The 19412-nt window shown below is 45.3% G+C and overlaps 1 protein-coding gene across 1 annotated transcript; it reads right to left on the reverse strand.

Annotated features, from left to right (window-relative positions):
- Positions 1-306: 306 nt before the first annotated feature.
- Positions 307-18716, reverse strand: COPS7B (COP9 signalosome subunit 7B). The gene is made up of 7 exons (XM_034782174.1): positions 18618-18716; positions 14759-14935; positions 13383-13458; positions 6295-6383; positions 5485-5687; positions 3833-3938; positions 307-1709 (listed from the first exon to the last, which is right to left on the reverse strand). Exons 2-7 carry the CDS (start codon positions 14918-14920, stop codon positions 1551-1553), a joined length of 795 nt encoding a protein of 264 aa, XP_034638065.1. The 5' UTR covers positions 14921-14935; positions 18618-18716; the 3' UTR covers positions 307-1550.
- Positions 18717-19412: the final 696 nt, after the last annotated feature.

Raw genomic sequence — 19412 nt, forward strand, 5'->3', positions numbered from 1 at the left:
AGTGCCTCGCTTTGTGCAGACTGTGATAGCAAAGTATGACAGTCTCATTCCTGCTGGTCCTGTGGGTAAGGGGTTAAGACTCAGGAGACCTGGGTGCAGGTCCTGGCTCTGACACAGACCACTTACATGAACTTGGGCAAGTCGCACCTCGCTGCGTCTCAGCTCCTATCTGTAAAATGGGAAGGACACCTCCCTGCCTGCCAGGTGTGCGTGAAGATGGAGTCAGGAATCAGCGAGGTACTCCGATAACCCAGCTAGCCTACCCAGTGCTTGCCCACAGCTGCTCCAAAGCCAAGACTCCACTCCTACATTAAATCAGCATTTAATTTGTTCCAAAATGCACTTTTTCATGTGAATTGCAGTTTAGATCTCAACCCTGCCCTCCCCTTAAAAAAACAAACAAACAAAAAAAACCACAAACAGCCACCAACCTCCCCCATGAGGTGCAAGTCCCCTGAAGTTAGCCTGTAACAAATATCAAACACAAAACAAAGGCTGAAATGCTTTAGAATCACAACAATGTACAAAAAAAAAAAGGAGTAAAATACAACCTGAAACTGTTCAAGTTCAGAAAGGCTAGTAAAGTCCATCGCTTCAGCAAGGGGATGTCACTGCCACGCCTGTCAGCGGGTTCTGGGCCACTGGCCTGCCACCAAGCCACAGCGGCTCCTCTTCCACACCAAACGTCATCTCCAAGGAAGATTTACGGTATTAGGCTTTAAAGATTTCAGGAAGGGAACAATTCACAAGCAGCCCTGGGAGGATGCAGACACACTGAGAAGGAACGTGACTCCCAATAGGTCCCCAGCCAGCTGTAATACGGAGAGCTCGAGAGAGAGCAACTTGTTTCCTCCTTGCTGTGCTGAAGCCTCACAGCCGTAGCCTAGTTCTTTAAATCAGTGGCAGATTAATAGGCTTAGTAAGGGCAGTAAAGAGATTAGTAAACACAGCCCAGCACTGGATCTCACCTTCACAGAGTGAGGTAGAGTGTGAATTAAAATACAGAGGGGCCCGGGGAAGGTTGAAGATTTCAATGTAGCGCTGCTCCCGGCCTAGTAATGTTTTGCCTTCCCTTTGGGATTGGAGAAGTCTGCGTTGGTAGCTTCCTCTCCCCCAGCCTGGCGCTTCAATAGCCAAGTCCCAATCTTGGGATTCAGCCAGTTGCCATGGTAGACGTTATCTTGAACTCTAAATCAGCATGGCAAACTCCTCGCAAGAGGGAGCATGGGAAGGCTGGCTGGGAGGGAGCAAAACCTTCCACAGAGATTCCGTTCCCCTGGTGTCGCAGATTTTCTGCCCCTTGTGGGAATTCTCTCTGGCTGAAAGTCCCTCTTTAAAGGCCTAGGAGAACAGGTGGCATCTTGGACGTGAATGAGATTTGCACACTGTAGCTTAGCCAGGCACGGCCGGTTTGGGGCTGTATTCAAACAGGGCTTTTATATTTGCCAGCTTGGAGAGGCCTGGCCCAGAACCCACCAAAAAGGAGACACGGGGCCTCTGTCGCTCCTTCTGTCGTCACTCATGGCTGAATGATGGCTACGTGGCAGGTTCTAGTGGCGGCTGGAGACCAGCCCTTTGACTTTGGACATCTTTTTTGTGGGCTGCCTTTGCTCTGCGTGGGGCGGGCACTCTCGCTCTGCCAGCTGCTGTTCCATCTCTTGTGCTGATGAGGAGGCCGTGGCTTTTAATGTTTTCTTTATGTTTGTGACCTGGGCGAAAAGAGACAGCGAATGAGCATTTGCTTCTTCCACCCCCACTGCAGAGAGGAAGCCCCCTCCTAAGCACAGGATGGAAATGCCCTTGAGTTCGAAGAGTAACTCATCGCTGGATACAAATCTCCCCATGCACACACATTCTCTCAATCTGATTTTATTAGGTGTTGGTATTAGATGACCTGACCTGGTAATACTCCATGTTAGACCTGGTTTGGAGGCAACTGGGGGCTGCAGATACCTGTTACTAGACACCAGGAATAGCACAGTGACAAGCAAGAAAGACTTTCCACTGCCTGATTGCAGGAGGCAGCCAGTTCACCAGTCTGCAGACCTCAAGTGTCAGGGAGTGCCTGGGATACGCGGGGAGGAAAATACCCCACACCTAGAACAGCTCTGCAGAGCGAAGGGAAGGGAAAACTATTCGGACCAATCAGCCACATTTCTCCTCCAAGGTAGGAATGGAGGCTACCCTCAAGACCTGGGGTGTGTTCGACGAGCAAGCACACAGTGGTATGCTCCCCATGCACCAGGAAACAGTGGGAAGTGCCATCTGCATGGCACCTCACCCTCCAAACACCGGACCTCAGGGGGGTGCCACGAAAAGAATGAGTGAACTGACAAAAACAAATGCAGCCTGAAATGAGCATAGAAGTCAGGAGTCCAGACTTTGCTATGAGTCTATGAGACTCCCCAGGGCTAGAAACACCCGGCAAACCAAATGTGTCCTAAGTATCGGGGTAGCCGTGTTAGTCTGTATCCACAAAAAAAAAAAAACGAGGAGTCCGGTGGCACCTTAAAGACGAACAGATTTATTTGGGCTTAAGCTTTCATGGGTAAAAAACCCACTTCAGATGCATGGAGAAGTGGGTTTTTTACCCACGAAAACGTATGCCCAAATAAATCTGTTCGTCTTTAACGTGCCACTGGACTCCTCAAATGTGTCCCGGGTACCAGTCAAATCACAGCATATAAACAGCTTCAAAAGGCCAGCATGAACCTGCCGGGATGCAGGACTGCAAGAAATAAACCTCGAGCTACAGTCTCAGGAGGACTGCTCTCATTTTCGCAGTTGTAGTTCTGTTTTCACAACAATACAATCAGCAGAGACTGTGTGCTTATGCTGCCCTCTGTTGGCCATCTCTGGATATTACAGGAATAGGGGGAAAAACATTTTGGCTCAAATTTTCAAAAAGCGATTTCAAGATTTTGGGTGTCATTTTGGGGGTACTCAAGTTGACGTGTTAAATCGAACAGACTTTCAGAAATTGTTGAGGACTCATCCAGTGAATGACAAACCTCTATTAAGGGAGTTTATGTTGGGTATCCAAAATCACTAGCCAGTTTTGAAAATGTAGTCCCTTGTATCTATTCCTTGGGATGGCAGAGGGCTGTCCACGTTTGCAGGGTTAACAAATAAGGCACTCTCAGTGATAGAAGCAGTTTTCAAACGCACTTTTTGCGGCTACAATTTAGGGTTTCTAAGGAAAGAATTTACCACACTTTCACCACTTCAGATGGAATTCAGAGGGATGTCTAGGAATGGCTATGGAGAGATTTTTAACGACATTCCTAGGTTTACAATAAATTAACTATTTTTTCTTATTCCTTCTGGATTTTCATTATTCACAGTGAAATCTAAAGTTGTAGAAACATCAGATTTCTGTCGTGTTGTGTGTGTTAAAAAATTGGTTTCCTAACAAATCAACGCAAGGAGGTCCCAGCAAGTTTATAAAGGAGGACTCAGAAACCCACACATCAGAAGGTCAGTGGTCAAATCTGGCTTAGCCCATCAGTGAAGTTAATATGGTTGTGAAGAGGAGGAATCCAAGTTCTTTCCTAGAGGGTGCATCACAAGATTAGCACACCTGTGTGGCACGATTGTCAGTCTCCACCTAGCCGAAGCCCTGGACTGAATACCAGGGAGTGCTGCAAGGTAAGAATTGAGGGACATCGGCAGTGCAGTGCAAAGGACGGTTACAAGACTCCTGCTCACTCTATGTGTTAGCCAGGCCCCTTAGTTTCTCACTTTAATGAGCACAGAAATTCACCAAAGAGAAACTTGAAGGTGTATCTGACACGCTCATCACCAGAGCGGACAGGAGTGATTCTACACCTACCTCTGTCTCTACCTGCTGCTGAGTTCGATTGTGGTTCTCTTTGTACTGGTTGGCTCTAAGCACTTGCTGTTCGATTCCTAACAGAACCGCTTCACACCCATCGCACCTGAAAATGTAACAACACTCGTGTGTTCAATGCTGGACAGTTTGAAAGGGACACTCAGTTTGAAAAAAACAAAACACAGTTCTGTCTGAAAGTTTGGGGGCTTATATTTAACATTAGCAGCGAAGATTATTAGAGTTGAAAGAACTGAGTGGAAAAAGATGTTTTATTCTATTGTTTCAGTGTTTACTTTGTGTAAAAAGGTTTGAACATGTATCTACTCAGTTTTGCTGCTTTGTTGATGGCCAGTCTAGGAGCTCACATATATATACTTCCTTGCGCCCTGTAAGAAGATATTTGCCAGCGGCAGCAAAGCCAAACAAAAGAGGCAGCAGAGAGGTGTGTGAACAGAGAGGAAGCAGGGGCTGGTCCCAGCATGTCTGGTGGAGTTGCTCTATTAGATCCTATTAGATTCACCACAGAGAAGCCAAAAAACATGTTCAAACCTTTTTAAAAAGTCAGGAATTGCTACTTAAAGGGGGATATATCAGAAACTGATTTTTTTTAGATTACTCAGAAAATAAAAGTCACACTGACAAGGTCCCCCTAAGAAAAACAATCAGGGTGACAAGAACACTCCTCCACTCAGTGAGGGTTTCAGCTCCCATTCACAGTGGGAAGGAATGGAAAGGGATCTGAAGTGGGTTCAGAGTTGCACACCAAGCAATGTAGAAAGATCCAAGAAGCTGCTGCACTCCTTCCTTGCAGTGAGGGGGAAAAAGAGAAAAACCAAGTGACCCAGGTTACCACACTTCCACAGCTACTAATCTTTGTTATTTCTAATGTACCCGTAACGGCTAGGCAGTGACTGTATTATGTACTCAACTGGGAATCAGTCACAGTCCCTGTGGCCTAGAAAAGTGGCAACTCCTTTGGGTAATGAACGAATCCTACAGGACTGAAAGGCAGATTACTGGAAACTTGATAAAAAAAATACACGAGAACAAGAACAAGATGGTCTCAGCCAAAAGCATGAGGTCTGCTTCATCTCCAGCAATGAAGGGAGGCCTACAGAGGTATCTGAAACACTTCAGAGGTGAAGTTTAAAGTACTGTGACTCTGAGATACTCAGGCAAATCTTAACAAACTGTAATTCTCATTACCAGAGTATTAGTGGACAAATCTGTCTTTGCTCATTAGAAAAATTAATATGGTAGGAGGAGGAAGGGGTCATTCTACAAGACGTCTGTCTCTAGGTTGAGGCCACGATGTCAATTTGGCATGACTGTAGGAGAGGCCCTAAAGCAAAAAGCTGAGGTAACTAAGGTAAGAACTGAGGTAACTTCAGAATCTGAAACCAGTAGTACAATTGGATGTACTACTATGACAGCGTCTGTAAGAAATACTGGAGAGGGTATCAGGGTTTTTGTCCAGGAGGGACCCTTCGCAAAGTGACTTTTCATGGTGTAAGAGTGCTAATGAATGGAATATGCTGAAACTAAGCTAACATTTGATTCTTACAGGACTCAGAAAAAGCCAGGGCAAGCTATTTCCTTCGAGACATTCCTAAAAGGCAAATCAGACAAGGTGGAGGAGCCTCCTGCCTCACCATTCTTGGAGTGTTTTAACAATATTACTGATGTCCTTCTTCTGAATGTCTCTGCCGATACAGAAATCCACCTCCAGCACCTGGTTGCGCTGATCCAGTTTCCCCTGAATAATGTCTGTATACACAGCTTCAATGATTAGATCTTCCAACTCCCTCAGATTCCTCATGTCCAGGTCTTTGAGCAGCACAGAGTAAGGAATGCACTAGAAACAAGAAATCCAAGAACAAACAGTCACTTGTGCGTCCAGAATGGAAAGTTGAGCATAGTCTGGAAGTAGGGTTTGTAGAAGCTTGCAATCAAACAAACATTTATTATACACATCCTGCAGGTAAACAGCAAGTGGGAAAGTATCAAATAGTATCAAAGGAAGCAGATACTATTAGGTTACGTCACACATAAGACACTCCTGTAAGCTTTTATTACAGTAAGTTCTGGAGAGTGGGTTGGGATGGCAGCACTGTGGAAGGTAAAATAGCCAAATTCCCTCCCCCATCCAGAATTGACAAGATTTTCAAGAGGTAGATGGGCGATTGGGTCCCGCCTCCATTAGCCAATCCGATTTCTCCTCCCAGAATGCCCATTTCTCGCTCTTTATAGAACTGTTCAGCCATTCCAAGCTCTCACTCCTTGGAAGTCCTTCATAAGTTACTGAGTCCCATGAATACAGGGGAGCACTGTACATTGCAGGTAATTTTCCAGTCACAGGTTTTCCAGAGCACACATGCAGCCTAATGCAAACCCGAGTCCAATACTTGGATGCCACTTGCAGAAATGGCTGGCATTACTTAGCCAAGATTTCTATCTTTTACCTTCATTCTGGCAGCCAAGCTTACAATAGTTAAGTGTTTCAGCTTGTTCTTCTGGGCCCCCGTTAACTCTGGCAGGTGATCCTTGTTTGCTGTTCAATGTAAAAAAAAAAAAAAAATTGAGAACAAAGTTACGGAGTTTCCTTCAAGAATTAAACAAAACCTTCAGATTAAAGTCTTCAACTGAGTTACACCCTAGAAGTCAGTAGCACCAAGTACTCCTCCTGCTACGAAGGGGTGCTACTGAGAAGGCAGTGCTGCTATAAGTAACAGCTGGACCATACCCAAGGAGAAACAGAGGCAGAATTAAAAAGAAAGTCAGTTATTAACTGTTCTAATTCCAAAACCAGAACCACAAAAATACAGAACATAATTCACACGTCTACAGGTGAAATCCTGCCAAGACATATGGTTAATATTTTGTTTCCAAGACCAAACTATTTGTCCTCTTTCAGTAAGCTCATGCTAACAAAACCTTGGACTTTGGTTTCACCAACTGTAAAAGGTGGATGATACTTACTTCTTTGAAGTGCTTGGGAACTATGCATGAAAGTGTCAAACATCAGGTTCATGGAGAGAAGAGAAATTATTAATCTAGATTCTTCTATGGCCATCCTATCACCGCAGTAGCCACATGCCTCTAGTGTATTCACAAACAGAAGGGAGGCTGGCTGCTTTCAAAAGCAAAGGCGCTCTTTGGAATATGCGTGTTAATGAAAGAGTTAGTATTTCCGTGACACTAAGGTTATCTTACTCATCTCACCCAATTCTTTCCATTTTGGCCTCCTCTGTCCCGTACCCATTTTTATTTGGAAGGCGGTGATTACTCTCTCCCATACTATCTTACTTACATGGGAAGGGGAAGCTGAAGTCCAGGATATTAGTGAACATCCCTACTCTTACAAGCCATGCCCTGGGATCTAACACTCATGCAGAGCAGACTGGTCCTCTAACTGGTCACATCCTAGAGATCCACAGACTGCAAAGAATTCATGAAGCTTGTGCTGGCTCCATATCTACCGGAGCTTTCACCCCAATACATCTACTAAAGCTGTTCTCCAGATTTTACAACTCAAGTGCTCAGATACTACTGTGATGGGCATCAATGACATTCTGGGCAGACTTATTTGTAAAGCATTGTGCTATTCTGGATTCAGGCTGCTGCTCGCAAATATTAAGTACTGCACTGCATCAGAATTGAAGTGTAAGCACAAAGGCATAGCAAGGTTAGAATGCACCTTCAGATAGACACGCTATCCTGATTCAGATTTGGTGCCTTTGAAATTATATACAAGTGGCTATTTCCAAGGTGGCATCCTGGTGGACATGTCTTTATTTTGCTTTACCACATGAAGAGGTTATAGAAGCCTAAGAGCAAGATAGGTCTTTTGTATGACACCCTTCTTCAGTACAGCCAATGGTTTCCAAACAAGAAGGCTCTCTGGCCTATTTTAAGGCTGACTAGAAAAGCTGTTCCTTTGAGATTCTTCCCTTTGTAGCTAGTTTCTCAGTATTCCAAAAACACAGCAAAGCCTAGACTACAGCACAGGTTTAGTTCCTGCTAAGTATCTCCCAAAGAAAGATGTTTAAGACATTCAAGTGGAGACAAGCAACTCAACCCAGTCAAATTGGGACATTGATCATTACACTCCTAAGAACTCACTAGTAGATGCAGTGCTTTTATTTAAACAGATAGCGAGGGGCCAGTTTCCAAAGACAGATGTGTGCAATTGTGTGTGAAAAGCACATGCAACTGTGTGCCTAATCTGCATGCAAAATTATCACAACAAATAAATTCAAACTGGACTTTTGCACATAAAAATGGACTATTTGTCTAACAGCCTACGCGCACAAATACTCTATTTGTTCACACACACATTCACTACACAGAACATGATACAAACCTTGTTGACCACGTTTCAATTCAGAATGGATTTTCAAGAATAGGTTACAAACCCCTGAAAGGGGAGATTCTCTAATCGGTACCACTCTAATTTCCAAAGAGATGGAGAGTTTGTCCTCTGCAGAATGAGTGTCTTTTGAATCTTAGGAAGAGAGCGTGAATACCAGTGCAAGTCAATTCCTGTCACAGTGACTCAGCCCAAGAGAGGCTAGTAAAATGCCCACTCTAAACGTCTAGACCAGCACGTAACAGTCTGCCTATTGTTGTTCTTCCATAGTCAGATGAAAAAAAGATTTACATAAGAACGGCCGTACTGAATCAGACCAAAGGTCCATCTAGCCCAGTGTCCTGTCTTCCAACAGTGGCCAATGCCAGGTGCCCCAGAGGGAATGAACAGACCAGGTAATCAAGTGATCCATTCTCAGCTTCTGGCAAACAGAGGCAAGGGACACCATCCCTGCCCATCCTGGCTAATAACCATTAATGGACCTATCCTCCATGAATTTATCTAGTTCTTTTTTGAACCCTGTTATAGTCTTGGCCTTCACAATATCCTCTGCCAAGGAGTTCCACAAGTTGTCTGTGCATTGTGTGAAAAAAATACTTCCTTTTGTTTGTTTTAAACCTGCTGCCTATTAATTTCATTTGGTGGCCCCTAGTTCTTGTGTTATGAGAAGGAATAAATAACACTTCCTTATTTACTTTCTCTATACCACTCATGATTTTATAGACCTCGGTCATATCCCCCCTTAGTCGTCTCTTTTCCAAGCTGAAAAGTCCCAGTCTTATTAATCTCTCCTCATATGGCAGCCATTCCATACCCAAATCATTTTTGTTGCAGTTTTCTGAATCTTTTCCAATTCCAATGTATCTTTTTTGAGATGGGGCAACTACATCTGCACGCAGTATTCAAGATGTGGGCGTACCATGGATTTATGTAGAGGCAATATGATATTTTGTGTCTTACTGTATATCCCTTTCCAAATGGTTCCTAACATTGTTACCTTTTTTGACTGCCATTGCAAACGGAGGGGATGTTTTTCAGAGAACTATCCATAGTGACGCCAAGATCTCTTTCTTGAGTGCTAACAGGTAATTTAGACTCCTTCATTTTGTATGTATATTTGAGATTATGTTTTCCAATATGTACTACTTTGCATTTATCAACATTGAATTTCATCTGCCATTTTGTTGCTCAGTCACCCAGTTTTGAGAGATCCTTTTGTAGCTCTTCTCAGTCTGCCTCGGACTTAACTATCTTGAGTAGTTTTGTATCATCTGCAAATTTGCCACCACACTGTTTACCCCTTTTTACAGATCATTTCTCAATATGTTAAATAGGACTGGGCCCAGTACAGACCCCTGGGGGACACCACTATTTACCGCTCTCCATTCTGAAAACTGACCTTTTATTCCTACTTTGTTTCCTATCTTTTAACCAGTTACCAATCCATGAGAGAACCTTCCCTCTTATTCTATGACTGCTTACTTTGCTTAAGAGCCTTTGGTGAGGGACTTTGTCAAAGGCTTTCTGAAAATCTAAATACACTATATCCACTGGATTCCCCCTTGTCCACATGCTTGTTGACCCCCCTCAAAGAATTCTAGTAGATTGGTGAGACATGATTTTCCTTTACAAAAACCATATTGATTATTCCCCAACAAATTATGTTTATCTATGTGTCTGACAATTTTGTTCTTTACTATAGTTTCAACCAGTTTGACCGGTACTGAAGTCAGGCTTACCGGCCTGTAATTGCCGAGGTCACCTCTGGAGCCACGTAACGGTGCAGACCCACCGCCTCCTGCTGGTCATGCTGGGAATTAGCTCTCTTAGCCCACCAGGGCACCTTTTACTAGCAATGTCTCACTCACTGTTACTTCCACTTCCTCCACCGTCTCCACCATCTGGACCCGCGTCGCTTCTGGACTGCGGCGTTCTCTTCGGGACACAGCCTTTCAGCTGTGCCTCCTCTCCCCACTTTCGGGGGACAGGCGGTCCTCAGTCCTTCTACTTGCCTCAGTGGCCAACTGCAGTCTCTAGTATAGCCCCTTCAGGGCCTACTTTCTTGGGCCACTTCCCCATAGCCCCAGCACCTTCTCTTTGTGTCAGGGCCCCAATCTGGCAGTCATCAGTCTAGAGCTCTCCCAGCTCCTGCTGACCCTACCCAGCCCTGCTCTGTCTTAGGTTCTTCTCTCTCTCTCTCTCTCTCCACAAGAGCCAGTTCTTCTCCCTTTGCCCTCCAGGAACAGACTGCCTTCCTCTCTGCCCTGCAGCCTTCTTATAGGGCCCAGCCTGGCCCTGATTGGCTGCTTTCAAGCCTCCACTTGATTGGCTCCCACTAAGCCCTTCCATGATTGGCTGAGGCTCTGCGCAGCCTCTCTGGCTTTCTCTAACCCCTTCCACACCAGAATGGGGCAGCTGCCTCACTACAAGCCCTTTTTAAAAATTGGCGTCACATTAGCTATCCTCCAGTCATTTGACTACAGTTAGTAGTCCTGCAATTTCACATTTAAGTTCCTTCAGAACTCTTGGGTGAATACCATCTGGTCCTGGTAACTTATTACTGTTTCATTTATCAATCTGTTCCAAAACCTCCTCTAATGACACCTGAATCTGGGACAGTTCCTCAGATTTGTCACCTAAAAAGAATGGCTCAGGTTTGGAAATCTCCCTCAAATCCTCAACTGTGAAGACAGATGCGAAGAATTCATTTAGTTTCTCCACAATGGCCTTATCGTCCTTGAGTGCTCCTTTAGCATCTCAATCGTCCGGTGGCCCCACTGGTTATTTAGCAGGCTTCCTGCTTCTGATGTATTTAAAAAAAAATTGTTAAAACTTTTGAGTCTTTGGCTAGCTGTACTTCAAATTATTTTTACACTTCATTTGCCAGAGTTTATGCTCCTTTCTATTTTCCTCACTAGGATTTAACTTCCACTTTTTCAAGGATGCCTTTTTGCCTCTCACTGCTTCTTTTACTTTGTTGTTTAGCTACGGTGGCTCTTTTTTGGTTCTCTTACTATGTTTTTTAATTTGGGAGATACATTTAAGTTGAGCCTGTATTGTGGTGTCTTTAAAAAATTTCCATGCAGCTTGCAGGGATGTAACTTTTGGTGCTGTGCCTTTTAATTTCTGTTTAACTAACCGCCTCATTTTCGTGTAGTCCCCCTTTCTGAAATTAAATGCTACAGTGTTGAGCCTCTGTGGTGTTTTCCCCGCCACAGGGATGTTAAATTTAATTATATTATGGTCACTATTACCAAGCAGTCCAGCTGTATTCACCTCTTGGACCTGATCCTGTGCTCCACTTAGGACTAAATCAAGAATTGCCTCTCCTCTTGTGGGTTCCAGGACTAGCTGCCCCAAGAAGCAGTCATTTAAGGTGTCAAGAAACTTTATCTCTGCATCCCATCCTGAGGTGACATGTACCCAGTCAATATGGGGATAGTTGAATTCCCCCATTATTACTGAGTTTTTTGTTTTAATAGCCTCTCTAATCTCCCGGAGCATTTCACAGTCACTATCACCATCCTGGTCAGGTGGTCAGTAATATATCCCTACTGATATATTCTTATTATTCGAGCAAGGAATTACTATCCATAGAGATTCTATGGTACAGTTTGGGGTTCATTTAAGATTTTTACTTCATTTGATTCTACACTTTCTTTCACATAGTGCCAATCCCCCACCAGCACAACCTATTCTGTCCTTCCGATATATTTTGTACCCTGGTATTACTGTGTCCCATTGATTATCCTCATTCCACCAAGTTTCTGTGATGCCTATTATACCAACATTCTCATTTAATATGGGGCACTCTAGTTCACCCATCTTATTATTTAGACTTCTAGCATTGGAATATAAGCACTTTAAAAACTTGTCACTTTTTAGCTGTCTCCCATTTCAATTGCATCATTCAATTGTATGAGACTTTTTTCATTTGACTGTTTCTCATCAGATCCTACCTGTATTTTATCTTCCATACTCTCCTCCTTACTAGGACATAGAGAATCTCTCTTAGTAGATCCTCCCCTAAGGGATGTCTGTCCAAACCACGTGCTCTCCGTACATTTCGTCTTTCCCCCAGCCCTTAGTCTAAAAACTGCTCTAAAATCTTTTTAATTTTAAATGCCAGCAATCTGGTTCCATTTTGGTTTAGGTGGAGCTCATCCTTCCTATATAGGCTCCCCCTTTCCCAAAAGTTTCCCCAGTTCCTAATAAATCTAAACCCCTCCTCCCTACACCATCGTCTCGTCCACGCATTGAGACCCTGCAGTTCTGTCTGGCTAACTGGCTGTGCGCGTGGAACTGGAAGCATTTAAGAGAATGCTGCCATGGAGCTTCTGGACTTCAATCTCTTACCTAGCACCTAAATTTGGCCTCCAGGACCCCTCTCCTATCCTTCCTCATGTCATTGGTACCTACATATACCATGACCACCAGCTCCTCCCCAGCACTACACATAAGTCTATCTATATGCCCCGAGAGATCCGCAACCTTCGTACCAGGAGGCAAGTCACCATGCAGTTCTCCCGGTCATCATAAACCCAGATATCTATGTTTCTAATGATTGAATCACCCGTTACTAATATCTGTCTCTTCCTAATAACTGGCGTTCTCTCCCCCGGAGAGGTATCCTCAGTGTGAAAGGATACCACATCATCTGGAAGGAGGGTCCCAACTATGGGATCGTTTCCCTCTGCTCCAGTTCGATGCTCTCCTTCCCTGAGACTTTCACCCTCCTCAACAGCACAGAGGCTGTCAGACCGGGAGTGGGACCATTCTACTGTGTCCCAGAAAGTCTCATCTCTGTACCTCTCTGTCTCCCTTAAACCAGCTCAACCACCCTGGTCTCCAAAGCCCATATACGGTCTCTGAGGGCCAAGAGCTCCTTGCACTGAATACACACATAGGGCAGGTGCTGCATTCGGTGCTGCATTGGGTGCAATAAACTGGGTAGCCCCCACTCATCCAGAAAGCCTCTGACAGACAGAATTTTACCCTTAGATCCTTTCAACCTGCCACATTCACGGAGACATCACACACTTGGGTAAGTCAGCTACCTTGAGCTTCCTGGCTGGAAAAATGAGAAGCTGCACAAGCTAGTTCTGAAGAGACTGCATTACCACCACTCACAGCCCATTCAATCTCAGGTTCTAAGAGCATTTGTGAAGTGCAATCTCTTACCTACGTAATCTGGATACGTTCCGTAAGCAAACAGGTTCAGCAACTGGAAGTAAGCAGCATTAGGCCCTTCAGCAAGCTGGAGAGGAGGAAAGCAAAAGCAATCTTACATAAGCCAATAATGGCCAATAGGTATACAGCTGCTCCACAGTGTTGGCTTTAATTCCACACAGAATATGTATCTTTTTAAAAATACATAAAAGAAGGGCTATTTTCAGTTGTCAGAGGGCTGGACCCGTTCCAAAGTCATGGAATCAGCACTATATTTCAGTAGTTTAGAATCAGGATGATACAGCCAATTCCATGTATTAGAACTTGAGTTTAGTTTATACAGTCAGCTGCTTAAGAGAGAAAATGAAGAACGTGTCCCCTTCAATTCAGCTACGTATTCTTATCACATGACAGACGAACAGATTATGGTGCTGGTTGGTTAAGAATCCTTACTAGCCACTGGGAAACTGAGCCAGTTAACCTGCAAAACCACAAACAATCTCAAAGCAAAGCAGGTTAGAGCATTAAGTTGTCTGCCTCAAAGTTCTGTACTTCCTCTGACAAGCAAATATTGCACTGGAACAACAGCTGTTACACTAGCCTGGGTTGGTATTTCAGTTCTCCTAATCTACATGATTTGCTGCATGAAAAAACTGGGAGGAAACCAAACATAGAAATTGATGCTAAAAACTGTTGATGGCATTTTTGGCCATGCACAAAAGCCTGTTTGGAAAGCTGAGCTTCCTGCGTGCCATAGTGCCATAACTGCAATCAGCAGAGGTGCTGGAGCTAGATCTCACTCATTGTAAGAGACAGGGAGCTAGAGAACACTCCGTTAGCAGGCGGGCTCTGGGATTCTGGAACTTGCTCCCCATTTTGCTCTGACACAGCCCAAACGTGGTGATCTTCTGGGCATGCTGCAAAATACATCTGTGACAGGAGTTTTAGAGAAGGCTAACCGTATGCTTCCCAGAACAATGACGGAATATAAAGGAGCTTTTTTGCTGGTGACTGACTGGCTGGCTGAAATAGTAGTTTACATGATTATTTTAGTGCTGCTGAAATTTTATTGTATTAACAGTCACAAGTTAGGATGCCTGGAGCCTTGCATAGGCATCATTATTTAAATCCAAATAAATGCATATGACAAAAGGGATCCCCTCATGTATACCAGGTCCTCACAATTCTCTGTAAATCTGCCATTTTGACTCAGGGAATGATAGAAGCATTGGAAAACTGTGGTAAATTGTGTCAGGCTTTCCCCAAGATGGAGATTTTGCCATCCTAGTCTACTATGTGCATAGAAATTCCTAGGAAATCCCTTAAACCAGGAGTGGGGGGGGGAGGGGGGAAGAGCAGGAGAAAAGAGATAGAAACTTAACTCTTACCTCTTGCACGTTTGTTAACTCCAACAGCTCGCCAAAGACATAAACCCCAGGAGCCTCTAGCACTTGGTTTATCAAAGCAGTCAGAGCTGATCCGTTGGTGCCTTTGGCTAATAAAATAAACTGCTCAAGAAGATTGCAGGATGGTTTCTGTTCTCCTGCCATTCTAGATTTTTCAATCTGCCAAAAAAGAAATGGTTTTAAGGACTCTTTTCTCCATCTCTGTGCAAAGCACTGCTTAGAAGTGGATCAGGAAGCATGTCCAGGTTGGTAACATTCCACACTTAGCTTTGCCTCGTTTTTCATGATAATTCAGTGCTAGTGATGAGTGCAGGACTAAGCCCTGGAGGCCAAAGTCCTATTTATCCATAGAGCAGCAACAGCTCAGGCACTAGCTTAAAAGCTTCCTGCACACTGTCCTGTCAACATGCCTCACCTATGCCCTGGAAGGGCTCCTCTGGGACTAGGAAGGGGGGGTTCAGATTCCATGGCCAATTCAGGCTTTCAATTCTTTTGAGACTGCCAAGTGGTGACAACATTGGTGGTGGGTTTTGTGATGTTTACTAGGAACTGGCTGAGACTCCTTCCACCTCACAACTCATTACACAGCAAACGAACAACCACTGATTTAACCCTTATATATATATGTAAAAAAATAATCCACTTACATAGGAAGGATGCACTATACAAGCCTAATAGTATCTGAATACCTGTCAGTTAACAAGGCAGGAACACAGAACTCCAACTGCTTTCAGAGCCAGAGGGGAAAATGAAAAAGCTCTGTCACTAGTTTACTTGGTTACTGTGCATTTTTGCCAACAGGGCAGAGTTAAATTGATTTGTGTTCATTACAAGGCTTGAATGATTAAAAAAAAAAATACCCTTTCTTTATAAAGGTAAATCTTTGTCTTCAATTCTGGTCCAATACAATTCTGGTCTGACCTGTTTCTTCACTCTGAGCATTATAATTTGGGTTCTGAAATGTCAAATCCAGTTACCAGCTGACAAGTTCAGAAAATAAATAAATGTGGGAAATTACAAGTCACGTGCAAGCTACAGTGAACTTGATCTCCTAAGCCCTGAATCACTAGTGGACATGATTTTTTCATGTTCTATTTACAAAGGACATATTCTGGTGACAATTTTAAGATCTTGTTGTTAACTTTTCTGTCTGCATTAGTCCCATTAGCAAATACCCAGGGTTCTGGGTGGGCTTGTACTGCCTACACTGAAGCACAGGCTGCTGCAGCTTTACTACTCCACTATCCAAGCTAGTTAGATTGAAGTTAGCTCACGTAGGTCTACTTGAGCTGCCATCACACTCTGTGTTGGCAGTATAGCTACCCTGTGTCTCCAAATACATCTAAGGGGTAAATCAGTTTTATCATCTGCTTTCAAAGAAAAGGCAACTTAGGCACAAAGCGGTCAAGTGACTAACTCATGGTCACACAGGGAATGTGATAGAACTGTGAATGAATGAGAATTTCATGGCTCCCAGGCATTTGCCTTAAGCACAAGACTATCCTCCAAGGCACTACAAGTGCTGAATGTGTTGTACAAGATTGTGACAGAGTAGGTTTTCCTGATCCTGTTGTGAAAGTTGTGCAAAGTCTCCACCTCTTTTATTTTTAAAATCACAGGTGACAGAGGCACCATAGTGTTACTTTCTGTTCCCGGGTATCATTTGAGGCTACCAGATTAAGACTAAATAGATTTTTTAAGCCTGATGAAAAGTGATTGCTATGTAGATGAAAGAAATATTTTAAGGTAATTTATCAAAGGACAATCAGCATCACAAATGCAGCATGAAATTATGGCTGCCCTATAGGAAACATTCCCTTCCTCCAGCTTATTTTTTGTGTGACCTATGAAACAGCATAACTTTACACTTATGTACTTTCATCAGTAGCTCTCAAAGTGCTTTCCAAGACTAGGTAAGCATTACTATCCGCATTTTACAGATGAGTAAACAGACCTGAAGGTGAAATAGTTTGCTCAAGAACATAGCGAGTTGGTGAGAGATGGATACAGAACCCAGATCTTCTGACTCATTTCCAGACCCTAGACAATGGGTCAGGGCTACCTTCCTGAAAGAAATTGATCATTTACCAATTTTGCTGGATTCTTTCTTTGAATCTGTTCTGCTGTCCACACTCCAGATTGCACTTTTCCACACAGCCAGTTATATGCACACTTTTCTGGAAATGCCATCCCCAGGAGCAGGTTGGTAGCACCAAAGCAAATGGCAAGCCTGGCATGAGTGGCCCAGTGGGAAAATCATTCATTATTTCTTCTTCAGTTTGCTAAGAACTGAGGAGGTAGGTAGGTTTTGTTTTCAGTTTAGATGAGCCTGGCAAGCCATACACCCAGTATTTTCAATTGCACAGTCGCACGTGTCTCATAGTCACGTTTCACTTGTTCATACCGTGTTTTTGGTTGTCTAGGCTGGTGCACAACAGGATTTTTCCACCCTATTTATCAAACTCCACATTTCAGGTACATTTTTATCTTTCCAATACAAAAACCATGCATGTCTGCTGCCTGAAAGCTCCAGAGACAGGTGCAGTACTCACTGCCTGGATTTCTTCCTTCCACAAGTCCTAAGGCAGGGTCAAGTCAAACTGACCCTCAGGAGCAAAAGGAAAAAGAACATACAGCTTTCCCACAGCGACATACTAGCCAAAAATCAGAGCATCTAGGGCTTGGAGGTCAGTGTGAGTGCAAGGGAGAAAGCAAAGGGTTTCCTGGATGGAGCAGGCAAACCACTCGGAACAAAAAGAGTTAAAGCTGAACATACCGTGCATCTTCTGTGCAGAACTATTTGCCTCCAACAGGAGGAGCATAACAGAGGTCTCTGCAAATGCCCACGTGTTTAGACCATAATCAGAAACTAATTCAAACTGGCAAAGGGCTGGAAGGAAAATAAAGTATCAGAGGGGTAGCCGTGTTAGTCTGAATCTGTAAAAAGCAACAGAGGGTCCTGTGGCACCTTTGAGACTAACAGAAGTATTGGGAGCATAAGCTTTCATGGGTAAGAACCTCACTTCTTCAGATGCAAGTGCTTTTTAAGGAAAATAAAGAGTCCTGGAGACAGAAACCTCTCATTGCACAGGACACAGAAATATTAAAGGCAGACTCAAGTTACATAGCTCACACCTACAGGCAGACAAAGCTACCGATTCACACCAAGCACTGGGAATGCACCTTTCACCGAAGGCAACAAGAAAACGGCTAGTTTACACCAGAGCACATTAACCCCGTCTTCTCCACCAAAGTAGTAGAGAGTGAAAGTGTAGGTGGGCAAGAAAGAGACCCTCTCTCCACCCCTCGTGTAGATGGAAAGGAAGGGGTCAATGAAGATCCCAGAGACCCATGGGGGGCCCAGTCAGGGAAACCCCTCTCCCAGGGTAGCTCAGAGGAGTCCAGGGGGAGCCCAGTCAGGGAGACCCCCTGGCCTGGGGTATGTTAGAGAAGAGAGAGGTCCAGGGGAGCCCAGTCAGGGAATCCCTCCCCCGGGTTAAATTAGAGAACAGCGGGTCCATGGGGGCCCAAAGGGAGACTCCCCCCCCCGGGGTAGCTCAGAGAAGGGAGGGTTCATGGGGGGCAGCCAGGGAGACCCCCGATAGCTGTGAGGGGGCGATGGGAGCCCAGACAAGGGGAGCTGCGGGGGAGGGGGCGATGGGGAGGCCTCGTCCCCTTAGGGAGCATCGGGGGCCTGGAGCCGGGAGACCCCGGCGGCGGGGGGGGCCGGGAGCCAGGGGGTGCTCGGGGGCGCGGACGCCGGGGAGCGGTGACTAGAAGCGGGGGCGGGGAGACCCCTCGAGCCGCCCTAGGGGCTGTGGGAGCGGAGCGGGGGCCTCACCTGCCTGCTCCGTCCGGCTCCCGGCGCCTCCCCCGCTGCTCCTCAGGCCGCCATGACAGCGGCGCCGGCGTCCTGCGCTCAGCGCCTTCCCCCGGCCCCCGCCGCCCGCGCACCGCGTTCCGCCCGCCGGCCGGGCCCAGGGGCGGGGCAACGGGCGCGCTCCCGCGGCTCAGCCTGGCCCAGGGCGCTGACCTCTGCGCGTTCTTGGCCACTGCCTGTGTAGGTCAGAGGTCAGATTAGGGTCAGGGTCAGAGGTCAGGCGGGGGACAAGGTTGGGGTAAGACATCTGAGTGTTCTTAGAACCATAGAAGATCAGGGTTGGAAGGGACCTCAGGAGGTTCTGGTCCCACCCCCTGCTCAAAGCAGGACCAACCCCAACTAACTCATCCCAGCCGGGGCTTTGTCAAGCCGGGCCTTTAAAACCTCTAAGGATGCAGATTCCACCACCTCCCTAGGGAACCCATTCCAGTGCTTCACCACCCTCCTAGTGAAATAGTGTTTCCTAATAGCCAACCTAGACCTCCCCCACTGCAACTTGAGACCATTACTCCTTGTTCTGTCATCTGCCACCACTGAGAACAGCTGAGCTCCATCCTCTTTGGAACCCCCCTTCAGGTAGTTGAAGGCTGCTATCAAATCCCGCCCCACTCTTTTCTTCGGCAGACTAAATAACCCCAGTTCCCTCAGCCTCTCCTTGTAAGTCATGTGCCCCAGCCCCCTAATCATTTTCATTGCCCTCTGCTGGACTCTCTCCAATTTGTCCACATCCCTTCTATAGTGGGGGGACCAAAACTG

This window comes from Trachemys scripta, chromosome 9 (assembly GCF_013100865.1).
Source record: "Trachemys scripta elegans isolate TJP31775 chromosome 9, CAS_Tse_1.0, whole genome shotgun sequence".
Classification (NCBI taxonomy): Eukaryota; Metazoa; Chordata; order Testudines; family Emydidae; genus Trachemys; species Trachemys scripta.